At 38.3% G+C, this 14,685-nt stretch overlaps 2 protein-coding genes across 2 annotated transcripts; both read left to right on the top strand.

The window, feature by feature from the left end:
* Positions 1-799: 799 nt before the first annotated feature.
* Positions 800-7,539, top strand: ttc41 (tetratricopeptide repeat domain 41). The gene is given in 14 exon segments (XM_048154608.1): positions 800-1,048; positions 1,285-1,465; positions 1,543-1,760; positions 3,106-3,257; positions 3,339-3,798; positions 3,907-4,146; positions 4,508-4,667; positions 4,813-4,961; positions 5,115-5,242; positions 5,361-5,526; positions 5,646-5,796; positions 6,300-6,449; positions 6,559-6,680; positions 6,969-7,539. Coding segments are annotated over 14 exon segments (2,478 nt in total). The 5' UTR covers positions 800-981; the 3' UTR covers positions 7,103-7,539.
* A 1,442-nt stretch (positions 7,540-8,981) lies between these two features.
* parp12b (poly (ADP-ribose) polymerase family, member 12b) lies at positions 8,982-14,685 on the top strand. Its single transcript, XM_048156415.1, has 8 exons — positions 8,982-9,449; positions 10,588-10,723; positions 11,617-11,872; positions 11,946-12,038; positions 12,137-12,263; positions 13,951-14,119; positions 14,217-14,337; positions 14,442-14,685. Exons 1-8 carry the CDS (start codon positions 9,121-9,123, stop codon positions 14,540-14,542), a joined length of 1,332 nt encoding a protein of 443 aa, XP_048012372.1. The 5' UTR covers positions 8,982-9,120; the 3' UTR covers positions 14,543-14,685.

Below are 14,685 nucleotides of genomic sequence, written 5' to 3'. Positions count from 1 at the left end.
ATATTTTACATAAAAGATGTTTACATGTAAACCACAAGACAAAAAAATAGCTGAATTTATTAAAATGACCCGGTTCAAAAGTTTGTGAACCATTGGTTCTTAATACTGTGTGTGGTTACCTGGATGATCCACGACTGTCTGTTTGTTTTGTGATGGTTGTTCATGAGTCTCTTGTTTGTCCTGAGCAGTTAAACTGAGCTCTGTTCTTCAGAAAAATCCTCCAGGTCCTGCAGATTCTTCAGTTTTCCACCATCTTTTGTGTATTTGAACCCTTTACAACAGTCTTTTCACACTGAGGACAATTGAGGGACTCAAACTCAACTATTAAAAAAGGTTCAAACATTCACAGATGCTCCAGAAGGAAACACGATGCATTAAGAGTCATGGGGTGAAAACATTTGAACAGAATGAAGAAGTCCAAATTTTTCTTATTTTGTTTAAATATCAATTTTTTTCATTTAGTACTGCCCTTCGGAAGCAACAGAAGATACTTACATGTTTCCCGGAAGACAGATTAAGTACAGTTTACCTTGATCTTCAAATTCAAAATGCCTTAATGCATCATGTTTTCTTCTGGAGCATCAGTGAATGTTTGAACCTTTTTTAATAGTTGTGTTTGAGTCCCTCAATTGTCCTCAGTGTGAAAAAAACGGATCTCAAAATCATTCAGTCACTGCTGGAAAGGGTTCAAATATGCAAAAAATGCTTGAAAACTGAAGAATCTGCAGGACCTGAAGGATTTTTCTGAAGAACAGTGCTCAGTTTAACTGCTCAGGACAAACAAGAGACCCATGAACAACCTTCACAAAACAAACATACAGTCAGGAAACCACACAATTTCTCTCTTATTTTGTTAAAATTTTTCACAGATTCTGCAAGGGGATTCTTACAAACTTTCAAGTGGCACTGTATATACATGTATACTTCTTTTTCTTACCACTGTGTGACAGATTCTTCAGAAACCTTCATGAACTTGAGGAGATGATAAGGGTGGACTGGGAAAGAGTCATTTGTAAATTTTATGAGGATCCAAAACATCCCATCTCAGGTAGGCCTATAATTGTGGACAAGTTTGGGTCTCAAAAACTAAGTAATAATAGTAATTTTGAACTATTTTTATTTTATATTATTTCTTTTTCTGGCCTAATCAAAACCCAAGGAAAAGTTATGAAGTATAAACCTGGTACTTCAATGTTAAGTATGCTTTTTTTGAGTTGTTAAATGGCTTTGGGTTTCTCAGACCTCATAGGTTAAAATAAGATTTTTTTAATTGATTTGTTTTAGGATGGCAGGATTCATTCGATCGGCGTTACCACGAGAGCCATGCACGTAGATTGTGTGACTGGTTTGTGCCCTCTGTACCCACCACAGAAATACTGAATGCATTAAACAAATTTCTGCATTCCATAACCCATAATGCAAAATCTGAGACACACTCAAGATATCCAGGTGCTCATTTCAAATGGTAAGAAGATAAAAACCAAATAAAGCAGGCAAACTGTGTTTGATTATGTTATAGGTCAAATTATTGTTTGCTTTCAGTGATCTTGACCAGAAAGACTCAGAGAAGTCTATCTTAATGGTATGTGGTGAAAGGGGTTGTGGGAAGTCTACTCTGGCAGCGTGGTGGCTGCGGGCCTTCTGCCGACAGAATCCTGATTTTCTAGTCATCCCTCACTTCTGTGGAACCAGCACATCCAGCACTGATGTCAGGTCTATGCTTAGGCAGTGTACTGCTCAACTTCAAAGAGCACATTATGGTAAATTTCCTCAATTTTCCAGCAGAAGTGTGTTCATGAGTCTCGGAGCTTCTTTTATAAATACAATAAAATTTTGTGTGAATAATATTATTTTTGAAATAATTATATTTTACATATAAATTCATTTTCCAGGAGGGGTGGGGCAGTACTAAGAAACAAATCTAAGATGTTAAAACGTTATGAGCTTGTGCACTTTTGACCACTTCCAGAGGTAGTCGAAAACTCATTAGACCAGATTGCTTTTGTGGTGTAAACACTCCCCTGACAACAACATAGTGTCGACCCAGATCCTGCCCACATCTGGTCTGCGTGTAATCCACATGTACCAGATGTGAGCCGGATCTGGGCCACACTATGTTGCTGTCTGGGTCATTTGGTCAAATGTGCTCGAACAGCCACCAAATACCGCCTACCAAGGGTGTAGATTTGGTTTCAACTTTTAGATTTCTAACACACACTCACTGCGTTCGGCTGGTCTTGCAGCTATCAGAGCAGAAAGGAAAGCTGATGCTCTTTGTATGTTTTTCCGTTGTCTCCGATAGAGATCAAATGTAAATTGCGCGAGCTTATTTAGTCCATTAGATTGAAATATCTGAAAAACCCCATACATTTACCCACCCATAGACCCTCCCCTCGAAGAAATCAGGACGGACATGGTTGTAAGTGGACAAAAGACGGATTAAATTACCATGTGTAAATGGGTATGTCTCCATCGTCCACTTGTGATCCGATTGACCAAAACGCATCTTAATACCAGGTGGAAACAAGGCCTAAGAAATCTGGACTACTGGCCTGACCAGGCAAAGACAATAAAATAATCTAATGTTTTATAGCAGGGTTTCTCAACTCTGGCCCTCAAAGTCTACTTTCCTGCAGAGTTGTTGTGTTCCATTTGTCATCGGAAGTGGGAAATTCCTAGTTCCGAGTTGGAACTTTTAACTGGGACACCCCCTCAAGTCAGAGTTGCGATTGGGAAACTCTGGGGATCCGCAACAACCCTGATTCAGAATCCAGTATGGCTGCTCAGCTCATCAACCGTAGTGAAACAGTAGTAATATATTGTTTATTAGCACTTCTGTTTGTCTGTGTCTCAATAAACTAGCTTCAACATCCATCTTCCGAGGTAAATGGAACGCAACGTTAGCTCCAACCCTAATCAAACACACCTGAACACGCTAATCAATGTCTTCAGTATTACTGGAAAGTTACAGCAATCGAGTTTGTTCAAGGTTTGGAGCTAAACTCTTTAGGAAAGGGAATCCTGAGGGCTTGAGAACCCCTGTTTTAGATCATCATAAATAAACACCAAATACTATAATGTTTTTCATCACATTTGTTTCTGTAGGTGATTTTCCAGATTGGGAGGACGCCATTGAGTTTAAGTACCTCCATCGAGCGGTCCAGGCATTTACTGCAGCAGCCAATCTTGGGCCTTGTATTCTTCTTGTAGATGGTATTGACCTTCTGACAGAAACACTTGGACTCTCAAAGCAAGAGGTGATCTTTCAGTCCCCTGTGTAGTTTGCTTTAGCAAGTTGTCTTTAACTTAACACTTTATTTCTGTATTTTGTTCTCCAGGTGAAGGAACTACGGTGGCTGCCAGATGCTCTGCCTCCCTATTGTAAAATGATCATCACAACAACCTTCACTGACCTCACTTACAAAAGTCTCACCAGTAGAACCGATGTCCAGATTCTCAGGTGTCCTCATATCTCCGATCCTAGTGTTCAGCAGAGCATTTTGATCAGACATCTGGCTTTACCTTACAAGGGGCTGCCAACCAGTGTTTTGCAAAGAATCATGCATAAGAAGCAGTGCCACTTGCCTGCATTTTTAGCAATCATTGGCACAGAGTTACGGACATGTGCAGTGCTGAGGGAGAAAGAGGAAGAGATGGAGCTTTTGCAGGAGTATGTAGAAGCTGATTCAGTTCCAGAGCTCTGGGTGAAGGTCATACATCGCTGGGTAAAAGATTTCAGCAGAAATGCTCCAACAGAAGTCACTGAGACTCATACAAACACCACATCACTCAGGGAGGGTATGTCATTTAGTACTTTATTTATTATATAAAACCATGCCTGTCCTGACGTTCAGATTTCATTAGTTATAGCTAATAAGCATTTCTTTTTCCTCTCTCTTTCTACAGATCTCTCAGGATGGGTGTGGGACACACTCTGCCTCATTCATGTGTCTCGTGCTGGCCTGACTGAGGCTCAGGTTCTGGCTTTGTTGGAAGATCTGGGTTACTTTGGTAAGATGAGAGTCAAGGTTTTGGAATGGGTCAGATTGCGCTCTGCTTTTTGGCCTTGGGTTCAGGAGAAAGCCAATGGTCTTCTGACCATCATGCATCAGTCCCTCAGCCAGGCTATGAACCTGTTGTTGCATGGTAAGGATGGTTTTATGTTATATTCTTATTTTTAGTTATGGTTTTTGTGCCTTTATTAGACAGGAAAGTAGAGATATTTGACAGGAAAGCATGGGCTGGAGAGAAGGTAATGGGATCGGCAAAGGACCTTGAGTCAAGAATCTAACTTTGGACTTAAATTCAGACTTTAAAATTAAATTAAATTAAATTAAATTATTTTAAAAATAAATATAACTTTTTCAGTAGCAACGTGTCGTCATCTGAGACTAGGATTCTTGAAATATAGTACAAACACTTTTGAAGAGTAATATAGTTTCTTTGTAGTAAAACAGGCATTTCCAGTGCGTTCACACACTTGTGCTCTTGTCTCTTTTACTTTCAGATATGGGAGGTCATAATTCCTACCATCAGATCCTTGCTAGGTTTTTTCAGAAGTCCAGTTTAGAGCTTTGTAGCTGGGCAAGAAAGATGGAAGAGATTCCTTGGCATCTCAAGCAAACCGGTTCATTCAAGGAGTTGCATGACTTCCTTAGCAATCCAGCGTACGATAACTAGAATTTATCTTTGAGTAGAAGAAGGCATTGTGTTTTCAGTCCATAATAAAATAAATTGAATATATCTCAGTCAGCACTGATACTTATCATACAGACATGTTTGACAGATATCATATCTCCATCTTTTTTATAGGACCATGGAGTTTTTGTCAAGCAGCCTGAAGCGATACCCACAGATGACAATAGATATTGTACATTATTGGACACTACTAAGGGAGAGAGGATTTGACCCTGTGACTTCATTCCAGATTCTGATGGCTCAGACTTGGGAGCATCTTAATGGTAAAACTGACTATTTTCATTATCCTAATCAAATGAAATTTAAAAATCAGCTTCTGCCTTTGCCACATAGACCATACACACAAAAAAGCAGAAATTAGGGCATAATGATCACTTCTTGTTATACATTAAATAAGTTCACCTGGTCTTTCTTAGACGCTCACCCTCCAGATCACAGCAGTGTGTGGCGATTATCATTGTTCTGCTCTAAAGTTCTGCTCTGTTTGGGTGAGATGCAGAAAGCTGAGGAGCTGCTACTAAAAGCAGATCAAATTTTCCAAAAGGTAACACAGTCTGTTATATGATAAGCTATAATCATCATCAGAAATTGTATGCATTTGAAAAAAAAATGGATTATACTCTATGTAAGGTTTCATTCTGTTTTCATGGTTTCCTCCACAGGGAATGGAGCGGGATAGTGACAGTATGAGGTTACTGCTCAAAGTGCAACATATGCTGGCAGAGCTTTACGTCCAAATGCATCTGACGAAAGACACAGAGATGTATTGCCACAAGGGACTTGAGACTGCCAGGTCTCTTGACAGCGCAGAGGTCAAACTGATAGTTGGTAACATGTATTTCATATTTCATCCTGAAATTTACATAACTTTTAATTTACATAAAAAGACAAGTGAGTTATATTTTGTCAAGCATACATATTTTGGTAGCTATAATCTGCTCTCACAGGACAGCTGCTTTGTCGTCTGCGTCTGGCATTGCTGGTGGATGGACGGCTATATGCAGTGTCAGGGCTTTTCAAAGAGATCAGCTCTTCTAGATACATTTCTGTCCATCCTTGTGCTGAAGGCACAGCCATGCTGCTGAAGGCCATTCACAAGTAAGACAAAAAAAAGTGTGAAAAAGTTTTAACTAAAATTTAATTTATTTTAATTTTGAATTATTTAATTTAATTAATTTTGAATTATTTAAATACATGTAAGAATTATTTAATTTAATGTAAGAATTATTAAATTAAATAACATTTTAATTTTAACAGCATCAGAGACTGACACTGAAGAGAAGAAATTGTGAAATAAAGTCGTTATTTTTGTTTTGGGGGGGGGGGGGTTTGTGCACAAAAAGTATTCTCGTTGCTTCATAACATTAAGTTTGAACCACTGTAGTCACATGGACTATTTTAACTATGTCTTTACTACCTTTCTGGGCCTTAAAAGTGGGAATTACATTGCAGTCTATGGGGGGTCAGAAAGCTCTCAGATTTCATTAAAAATATCTTAATTTGTGTCCCAAAAATAAATGAAGGTCTTACAGATTTGGAATGACACCAGGGTGAGTAATTAATGACAGAATTTTCATTTTTGGGTGAACTAACCATTTAAGGTTGAGTCTTTGTGAGACCAAGACTGCTGAGAGATGCTTCCAAGCTGCACTGGCCAGCAGGAGGCGCTGGTATGGCCATGATCATCCTCTGGTAGCAGAAGTGGAGGAGCAGCTTGCAGATCTTTGGGCCAGTGCCCAAACCAATACAGAGTAAGAGATTGACTTGTGTGTAATGCTTAGTTACCTCAATCTGTCATAAAACCTCAAGGTCACATCATTTTATTTCATTCAAGGTCACTGGCTTGATTTGCACTTTCAGATGGACACAGAGGAGAATTGTTGAACTGTACCGCCATGCTGTAAGCACTAGAGAGACAGAGGCTCGGACATTGCAACTTCCCTCCACGCAACACAACCTTGCTGTCGTTCTTATAAAGCTTGGTGAGTGACTAAATGGATGCTTGAACACAACAATGACCTCCCACTTTTTAAGTGGCCTTGGTTTCAGAGGCATATTCTTCATGAAAAGCTTTGATCCAAAGCAAGCTGCTCTGAGATGAATCACAACTGTAGAAACGCTGATTTGAAAGTAAAATGTGTGTTTGTTTTTTTTTTAAAAGGTGCAAAAGTCCCTTGTACTGTGTATAGATAGATAGATAGATAGATATGTAAGTTGTTTGAATCATTTCGTCATTCTCTGTGTTTTGTCTATTTGATGTTGTCTGGCAGGTAAAGTGTTGTTGTGTAGCTGCAGTAGAGTGGAGAGGAGAGAGGGGCAGGATCTGCTCCAGAGAGCTGCAGACATAAGGATTCACCTCCTGGGCCCAGAGCACCTAATGACCTGAGACCTGGAGCAACAGTGAGCTCAATTTCATTACAGTACAACTGCTTTTAAGGAATTACAACAGTCTTCAGGCTAGGAGCTTCTCTACAGAAAGAGCATCATCTTGTAATCAGGATGAAACCCTAAAAAGACAGTGGACGGCTTTTTCAGGGCCACAGTGTGACACTGGACACTGGTTTGTTTGACTGGCGACTGTCTCTTACCAGATCAACCGGACGGACTTTCCCAGGCAGACACATCATCCAGGAGGAAGCTCTGAAAACACTAAACCAATTAATGAGAAGACTAATTTACAGCATATCAGCTTTGTCACTTGGTCAGACCAGTGTCTTTTCTTACACCGATCAGGCATAACATTATGAGCACTGACAGGTGAAGTGAATAACACTGATTATCTCTTCATCACGGCACCTGTTAGTGGGTGGGATATATTAGGCAGCAAGTGAACATTTTGTCCTCAAAGTTGATGTGTTAGAAGCAGGAAAAATGGGCAAGTGTAAGGATTTGAGGGAGTTTGACAAGAGCCAAATTGTGATGGCTAGATGACTGGGTCAGAACATCTCCAAAACTGCAGCTCTTGTGGGGTGTTCCCGGTCTGCAGTGGACAGTATCTATCAAAAGTGGTCCAAGCAAGGAACAGTGGTGAACCGGCGACAGGGTCATGGACGGCCAAGGTTCATTGATGCATGTGGGGAGCGAAGGCTGGCCCGTGTGGTCCGATCCAACAGACGAGCTACTGTAGCTCAAATCGCTCAAGAAGTTAATGCTGGTTCTGATAGAAAGGTGTCAGAATACACAGTGCATCACAGTTTGTTGCGTATGGGGCTGCATAGCCGCAGACCAGTCAGGGTGCCCATGCTGACCCCTGTCCACCACCGAAAGCAATGGAAGAAGGTGGCCTGGTCTGATGAATCACGTTTTCTTTTACATCACATGGATGGCCAGGTGCGTGTGTGTCGCTTACCTGGGGAACACATGGCACCAGGATGCACTATGGGAAGAAGGCAAGCCGGCGGAGGCAGTGTGATGCTTTGAGCAATGTTCTGCTGGGAAACCTTGGGTCCTGCCATCCATGTGAATGTTACTTTGACACGTACCACCTACCTATGCATTGTTGCAGATCATGTACACCCTTTCATGGAAACGGTATTCCCTGGTGGCTGTGGCCTCTTTCAGCAGGATAATGCGCCCTGCCACAGAGCAAAAATGGTTCAGGAATGGTTTGAGGAGTACAACAATGAGTTTGAGGTGTTGAATTGGCCTCCAAATTCCCCAGATCTCAATTCAATCGAGCATCTGTGGGATGTGCTGAACAAACAAGTCCATTCCATGTGTCCCACCTCGCAACTTACAGGACTTAAAGGATCTGCTGCTAACATCTTGGTGCCGGATACCACAGCACACCTTCAGGGCTCTAGTGGAGACCATGCTGTGATGGGTCAGGGCTGATTTGGCAGCAAAAGGGGGACCAACACAATATTAGGAAGGTGGTCATAATGTTATGCCTGATTGGTGTATAAAAGGCATGTTCTATTCTGTTCTATAAAGGACTATTAGAATAGATACATTTTCTGTCTGTAGAAAAGATCTTGAATATCCATATTAGCAATTTATTATTTGTATTTATTTGATCAAAAACAATAAAAACAGCAATATTGTGAAATCTTAGGACTGAATTTAGAAATTTAATTTATTATTGTAATGGCAAAGCTGAAATTTCTGCATCATTACTCCAGTCTTCAGTGTCACATGATCCTTCAGAAATCAATATAATATGCTGATTTGCTGCTCAAGTAACATTTATTATTATTGTCAATGCTGAAAACAGTTGTGCTGCATTCATCCATCCATCCATGATCCATCCATAAGCCTGAGGGGGAGTTTTTTTGTGAGGCTTTTATTTTGAAAATAGCTGGCACTGGGTAGGCTACTTGGCATGAACACAGTTTCCGCTTTCATTTCTGTAGAAACGCAGATTAGAAATCATAGAAATACAGAAGCACAGCAGCCCAGCAGTGGTCTCAGTTATGCGCAGACATGTCTGGCTACTCTCGGATCATACATCATGCGACCAGCATATTATGCAGCAATAAAGGCTCTATGGAGATATCTCAGCTGCACCGGAGGGTCTTCCAGCGCTTTGAGATAACCGAAGCAGATTTCTGGTACATCGTTAAGAAGTGTGCCCGCTTCACAGTGGTCCAGAGCAGCCCTACAACAGAGGATGGAGAGTCTGACTACATTGTTGTCGCGAAAACATCTCTGAGGCTATGCAAGAAATATTCCAAGAATGAATGTTACGAGTGTCAGGATTTACACCTGTGCAAGTATTTTATTTATGGCAACTGCAGATATGGGAAAGGAAGGTAAGGTTGGGAGAACATCTGGATATCTAGTGCAAGATTTTCCTGTCATATAGTGCATAAAGTGATTTTATCCTTATAAGGACAGATGCGTTAATAAAAGACTAAAAATAACAACAGCTATTAGCTGACATCATGAGAAATTGACAGTTCATAACGCCTTTAACTTCTGTATGTCCCATTGATATGTGGCATGCGATAACGTGTCTAGAATTATTTATTTTTTAAAATTTATGACTTTTATTGCTTTTTTTCAGTTGCTTCTTCGAACATGTACACTACCATTTAAATGTTTGCAAACACATATACGTGTTGTTTATTATGGCTCGTTTCCGCATTTCAAAATACATTGGCGAGTATTTTTATATATTTATAACCGATATTCACTATATTTTTCTACATAGTTGATTGCTATAATATGAATTACCACGTAATTCATTAATATTAATGATAGCACCCAGCAATAATTCTATTCAAACGTATTTAATTTATTATTCAATGTAGCCTATTGCTTGGAATAATTACTCAACTTATAAATAATAATAATAATAATAAAATATTCTTAATGCGTATTATGTTTTCGGTATGGTATTACGTATAAGGATCATTTAGTTATTATTGTGCCAAAAACGAGAAATAAAACAATTAAAAATCAGTTCTGAATATTATGGACATTAAAACTTTGTATTGGTCATGTAAAGGCAATATTGTTCAATCTCTTACACAAACAAAAGTTTGGGTAACACTTTATTAGTGTCCTTGTTACATGTATTTACTGTAGTAATAACAGTAGATAATGCATAATTGCATTTAACTAACCCTAATTATATAGTAATACGTTACACTTTATTTTAAGGTGTCTATGTTACACTGTAATTATACATTTAAGTACTGAGTAATATTAAGTAACTTCTTATGTACTTCCTATTAGGGTTTGGTTTAGGGTTAGTTGCATGTAATTGTAGTTATTACTATAGTAACTACATGTAACATATGTAACAATGACAAGTGTTGTCAATAATTTTACTCGGCACTTAAATGCATAATTACATTGTAACAAGGACATCTTAAAATAAAGTGTAACCAAAGTTTGGGAATTTATAGAGACCAAAAACCACTATATTCTTTTTGTGTTTGTCAGGAAGGAGTGTAAATTCTCCCATAATATCCAGTCGCAACATAACTATCCCCTTCTGCGGGAGTGTACGCTTCATGAACTGAACGAGGATGATCTCTTCCTGCTTCTGCTTCAGAACGATCCTGCCCTACTGCCAGAGGTGAGGAAATACAAACAGGAAGGCTTAAATAGCTGCCTGAATGTTTTTTGGACTCCATTCTCATGACAGAATTCCTCCCCGAAGCCAAACTCATGCTATGATTGGGATATTTCTGCATTGCAGGTACCTCTCCTGCCGTTTGAAACGCCCTTCTCCGTTTCTTTCGCTGTGCGCTCAGTTACGAGACGTTTTTCAGAGTAGAACAGAGCTCACGTAACCGCTCAGATGTTTGTTCTGGCATGTTTGAATCGGCGACTGGTTACACCCAAATATACAATGTCACAGTGTGATGCAATGAAATATTTTTGAGTATATCATTAGTCCATGAGAACACAAAAGGAGCTTGTTTTCTGCGTTGTGTCCTGGATAAGGAGCAATCTGATCAATACCATCAATCAAAAGCCTGTAATCTTAAAAAAAAAATCTTCACAAAAAGATCTAAAAGAAAAAAATCAACTGTTAAGTCATCCAAGTGAAGCTCTACTTCATCAGCGTTCCAGTCAGTATGTTTAAGTAAAAAAACAAAAACAAACAAAAAAAAAACAGACAAGTGCTGAATTGAGAAGAATTGTGGTCCGCGTTCAGGATGAAGAGTTGCTCATGGAGAGATATTGATGTTCTAAGATCTTCAGGTGTCCTAAGCGTGTTTGGTTTGGACAAAAAAAAAAAAAAAAAAAAAAGAAAAAAAAAAAGGAAATTGTCCTGTAAACAGGTAAAGTAGAATGTTTTGCTGAGCTCTGTGATGCACTGGTTTAATCTAGAAGTATTTGTAAGGCATTTCATTTGTTTAATTTAATTATTAATGAATGCATGTGTGATTTTAAATATTTTGTAATTTGCATATAGCTATTAATATTTAAAGAGTCCATCCATCCGGTGCTGTATGTGCGCAGGTGTGTGCTCACTACAATAAAGGCACGGGGCTTTTCGGGGCCTGTACCTTTATGGAGCGCTGCACTAAGGTGCATATTTGTCAGCACTTTGTGCAAGACGACTGCCTGTTCGGCCCCAAGTGCAAACGGCAGCACAGCATCGACGAGCACAGCCGCAGGATGCTGGAGGAACGAGGTCTCGGTGGTGACATAATCCATGACCTGCCCTACATCTACCAGAACGTTTATCGGCTGAACTCACAAACTCTAAGCAGTGGTAAGGGCACTTATATTCATTCACACATATTATACATTCTTTAATTCATAATATACATGCATATACGTTTCAGAACTGATATCTGATCAAGGCGTCAAACCGGTCGCTCAGATGGAGAAGAATGAAATCTGTCTGCACTTTATAAGACGGAAATGCAAGTTTCAGGGTTGGTGTCTTTGTCTTTCTGGTTACCTCTGGTTAATCTGGTTGTCTTTAAACTATTACTTTAGAGTTGAGATGTAATGGGAGTTTTTATTGCTTCAGACCAGTGTGTTCTTGTCCACTTTAATCTTCCGTATAAGTGGGAGGTTTATGATGGGAAAAGCTGGAGGGATTTAAGAAACATGGAGGAAATAGAGAAAGCTTACTGCGACCCAAAGAATGAACACGGGTCAGTACAAATACACAACGAAATTTTGTCAAAATTATTTTAACTTAAAAAAATTAACTGTTTCTTAAAGAAGCTTGTTTCCGCCACTGAATAAAAAATAAAAAAGGTAATTGCGACTTTTTATCTATGAATTCTGACTTTCTTTTTTCTCACAATTGCGAGATATAAACTCACAATTCTGACTTTTTTCTCACAATTGCGAGTTTGTCTCACAATTCTGATATTATAACATGCAATTTTGACTTTATAACTCACAATTCTGATTTTATATCAAGCAATTCTGACTTTATATCACACAATTCTGACTTTATATCACACAATTCTGACTTAAGTCACACAATTCTGACTTTATATCACACAATTCTGATTTTATATCAAGCAATTCTGACTTTATATCACACAATTCTGACTTAAATCACACAATTCTGACTTTATATCACACAATTCTGACTTTATATCACACAATTCTGACTTAAGTCACACAATTCTGACTTTATATCACACAATTCTGACTTAAATCACACAATTCTGACTTAAATCACACAATTCTGACTTTATATCACACAATTCTGACTTAAATCACACAATTCTGACTTTATATCACACAATTCTGACTTAAATCACACAAGTCTGACTTATATCACACAATTCTGACTTAAATCACACAGTTCTGACTTAAATCACACAGTTCTGACTTAAATCACACAATTTTGACTTTATATCACACAATTCTGACTTAAATCACACAATTCTGACTTAAATCACACAATTCTGACTTTATATCAAACAATTCTGACTTAAATCACACAATTCTGTCTTAAATCACACAATTCTGACTTTATATCACACAATTCTGACTTAAATCACACAATTCTGTCTTAAATCACACAATTCTGACTTTATATCAAACAATTCTGACTTAAATCACACAATTCTGTCTTAAATCACACAATTCTGACTTTATATCAAACAATTCTGACTTAAATCACACAATTCTGTCTTAAATCACACAATTCTGACTTAAATCACACAATTCTGACTTTATATCAAACAATTTTGACTTAAATCACACAATTCTGACTTTATATCACACAATTCTGACTTAAATCACACAATTCTGACTTTATATCACACAATTCTGACTTAAATCACACAATTCTGACTTAAATCACACAATAATGACTTTATATCACACAATTCTGACTTTATATCACACAATTCTGACTTAAATCACACAATTCTGACTTTATATCACACAATTTTTACGTTATAACTCGCTATTTTGACTTTACAACTCGCAAATGTGAGTTTATATCACACAATTCTGACTTTATAATTCGCTATTTGACTTTATAACTCGCAATTGTTTATATCTCACAATTCTGTCTTTATAACACGCAACTGCGACTTTATATCACACAATTTTGACTTTATAACACAATTCTAACTTTATAACTCGGAATTGTGTGTTTATATCACGCAATTGTGAGAAAAAAGAATTGAGAGATGTAAACTCACAATTGCGAGAAAAAAAGTCAGAATTCTGAGATAAAAAGTCGCAATTACCTTTTTTTATTTTTTATTCAGTTGCGGAAACAAGCTTCCATAGTTTCTTTTGACATTAGCTATTCCTCTTTTTTCCTTATGCTGTCCCACTCTCTTTACTCATCCCTTCTCTTGGACTCAGTCCAGGCTCGAGACCGGTGGATTTTGTGTCCATGACCAGGAACTGTGACCCTGTGCGTCGACTTTCAACAGTCTCTTCCATCTCTAAACCCGCCCACTACATCCTGACAACAGAGTGGATGTGGTACTACAAAGGAGATCATGAGAACTGGATAGAGTATGGTCAACCGGTGAGACTGGAAAGCAAACATTGTGGCCATACTCTCTGAGAGGAATTCATATTTCAGGTCAGGTTGTGGTTTTGTTTCAGTACTGTTTTTCTTAAAGGATGACAAGGAACGTGTAACATCTGTAACGTCCCGAGACCTGGAGAAAGCTTTTCAGGAGAACAGCAATGCAGAAGTTACTGTTATTAAGGGCAATAGGCATTACTATGTCAGTTTCCAAGGTAAAATAATGTCATTTTCTTGTAAAGTGACCTTGAGCATTTATATTATATTATATTATATTATATTATATTATATTATATTATATTACTTTCTTTTTTTACAGATATGTATCAAAGGAACCCCAAACACAACACAAAGAGAAGGGTGCGCAGACGGCCACGCTTTGTGTCTATCAATGAGGTGGAAACTAAAGCTTCCCAGTGACAGACCAAACACACAAACACACTCTATGTTTGCATACATGAGGATAGACATTCAAATTATGAGTTACTGCTTCTGTTTCTTGTTATTTGGACACACTCACATGCTCTTAAAGGGATAGTTCACCCAAAAATGAAAATTCTGTC

This window comes from Megalobrama amblycephala, linkage group LG14 (genome assembly GCF_018812025.1).
Source record: "Megalobrama amblycephala isolate DHTTF-2021 linkage group LG14, ASM1881202v1, whole genome shotgun sequence".
In the NCBI taxonomy this organism is placed as follows: Eukaryota; Metazoa; Chordata; class Actinopteri; order Cypriniformes; family Xenocyprididae; genus Megalobrama; species Megalobrama amblycephala.
Note: the sequence above shows the minus strand (reverse complement) of the source record. Positions and strands in the feature narration are given on the sequence as shown.

Bases quoted from the DNA above. Each gene is read 5' to 3' on its own strand.
- parp12b (XM_048156415.1), top strand. From the start codon at position 9,121: ATGTCTGGCTACTCTCGGATCATACATCATGCGACCAGCATATTATGC. The intron at 12,039-12,136 runs GTTGGTGTCTTT...TTATTGCTTCAG, and splicing joins ACGGAAATGCAAGTTTCAGG to ACCAGTGTGTTCTTGTCCAC. The intron at 14,338-14,441 runs GTAAAATAATGT...CTTTTTTTACAG, and splicing joins TTACTATGTCAGTTTCCAAG to ATATGTATCAAAGGAACCCC.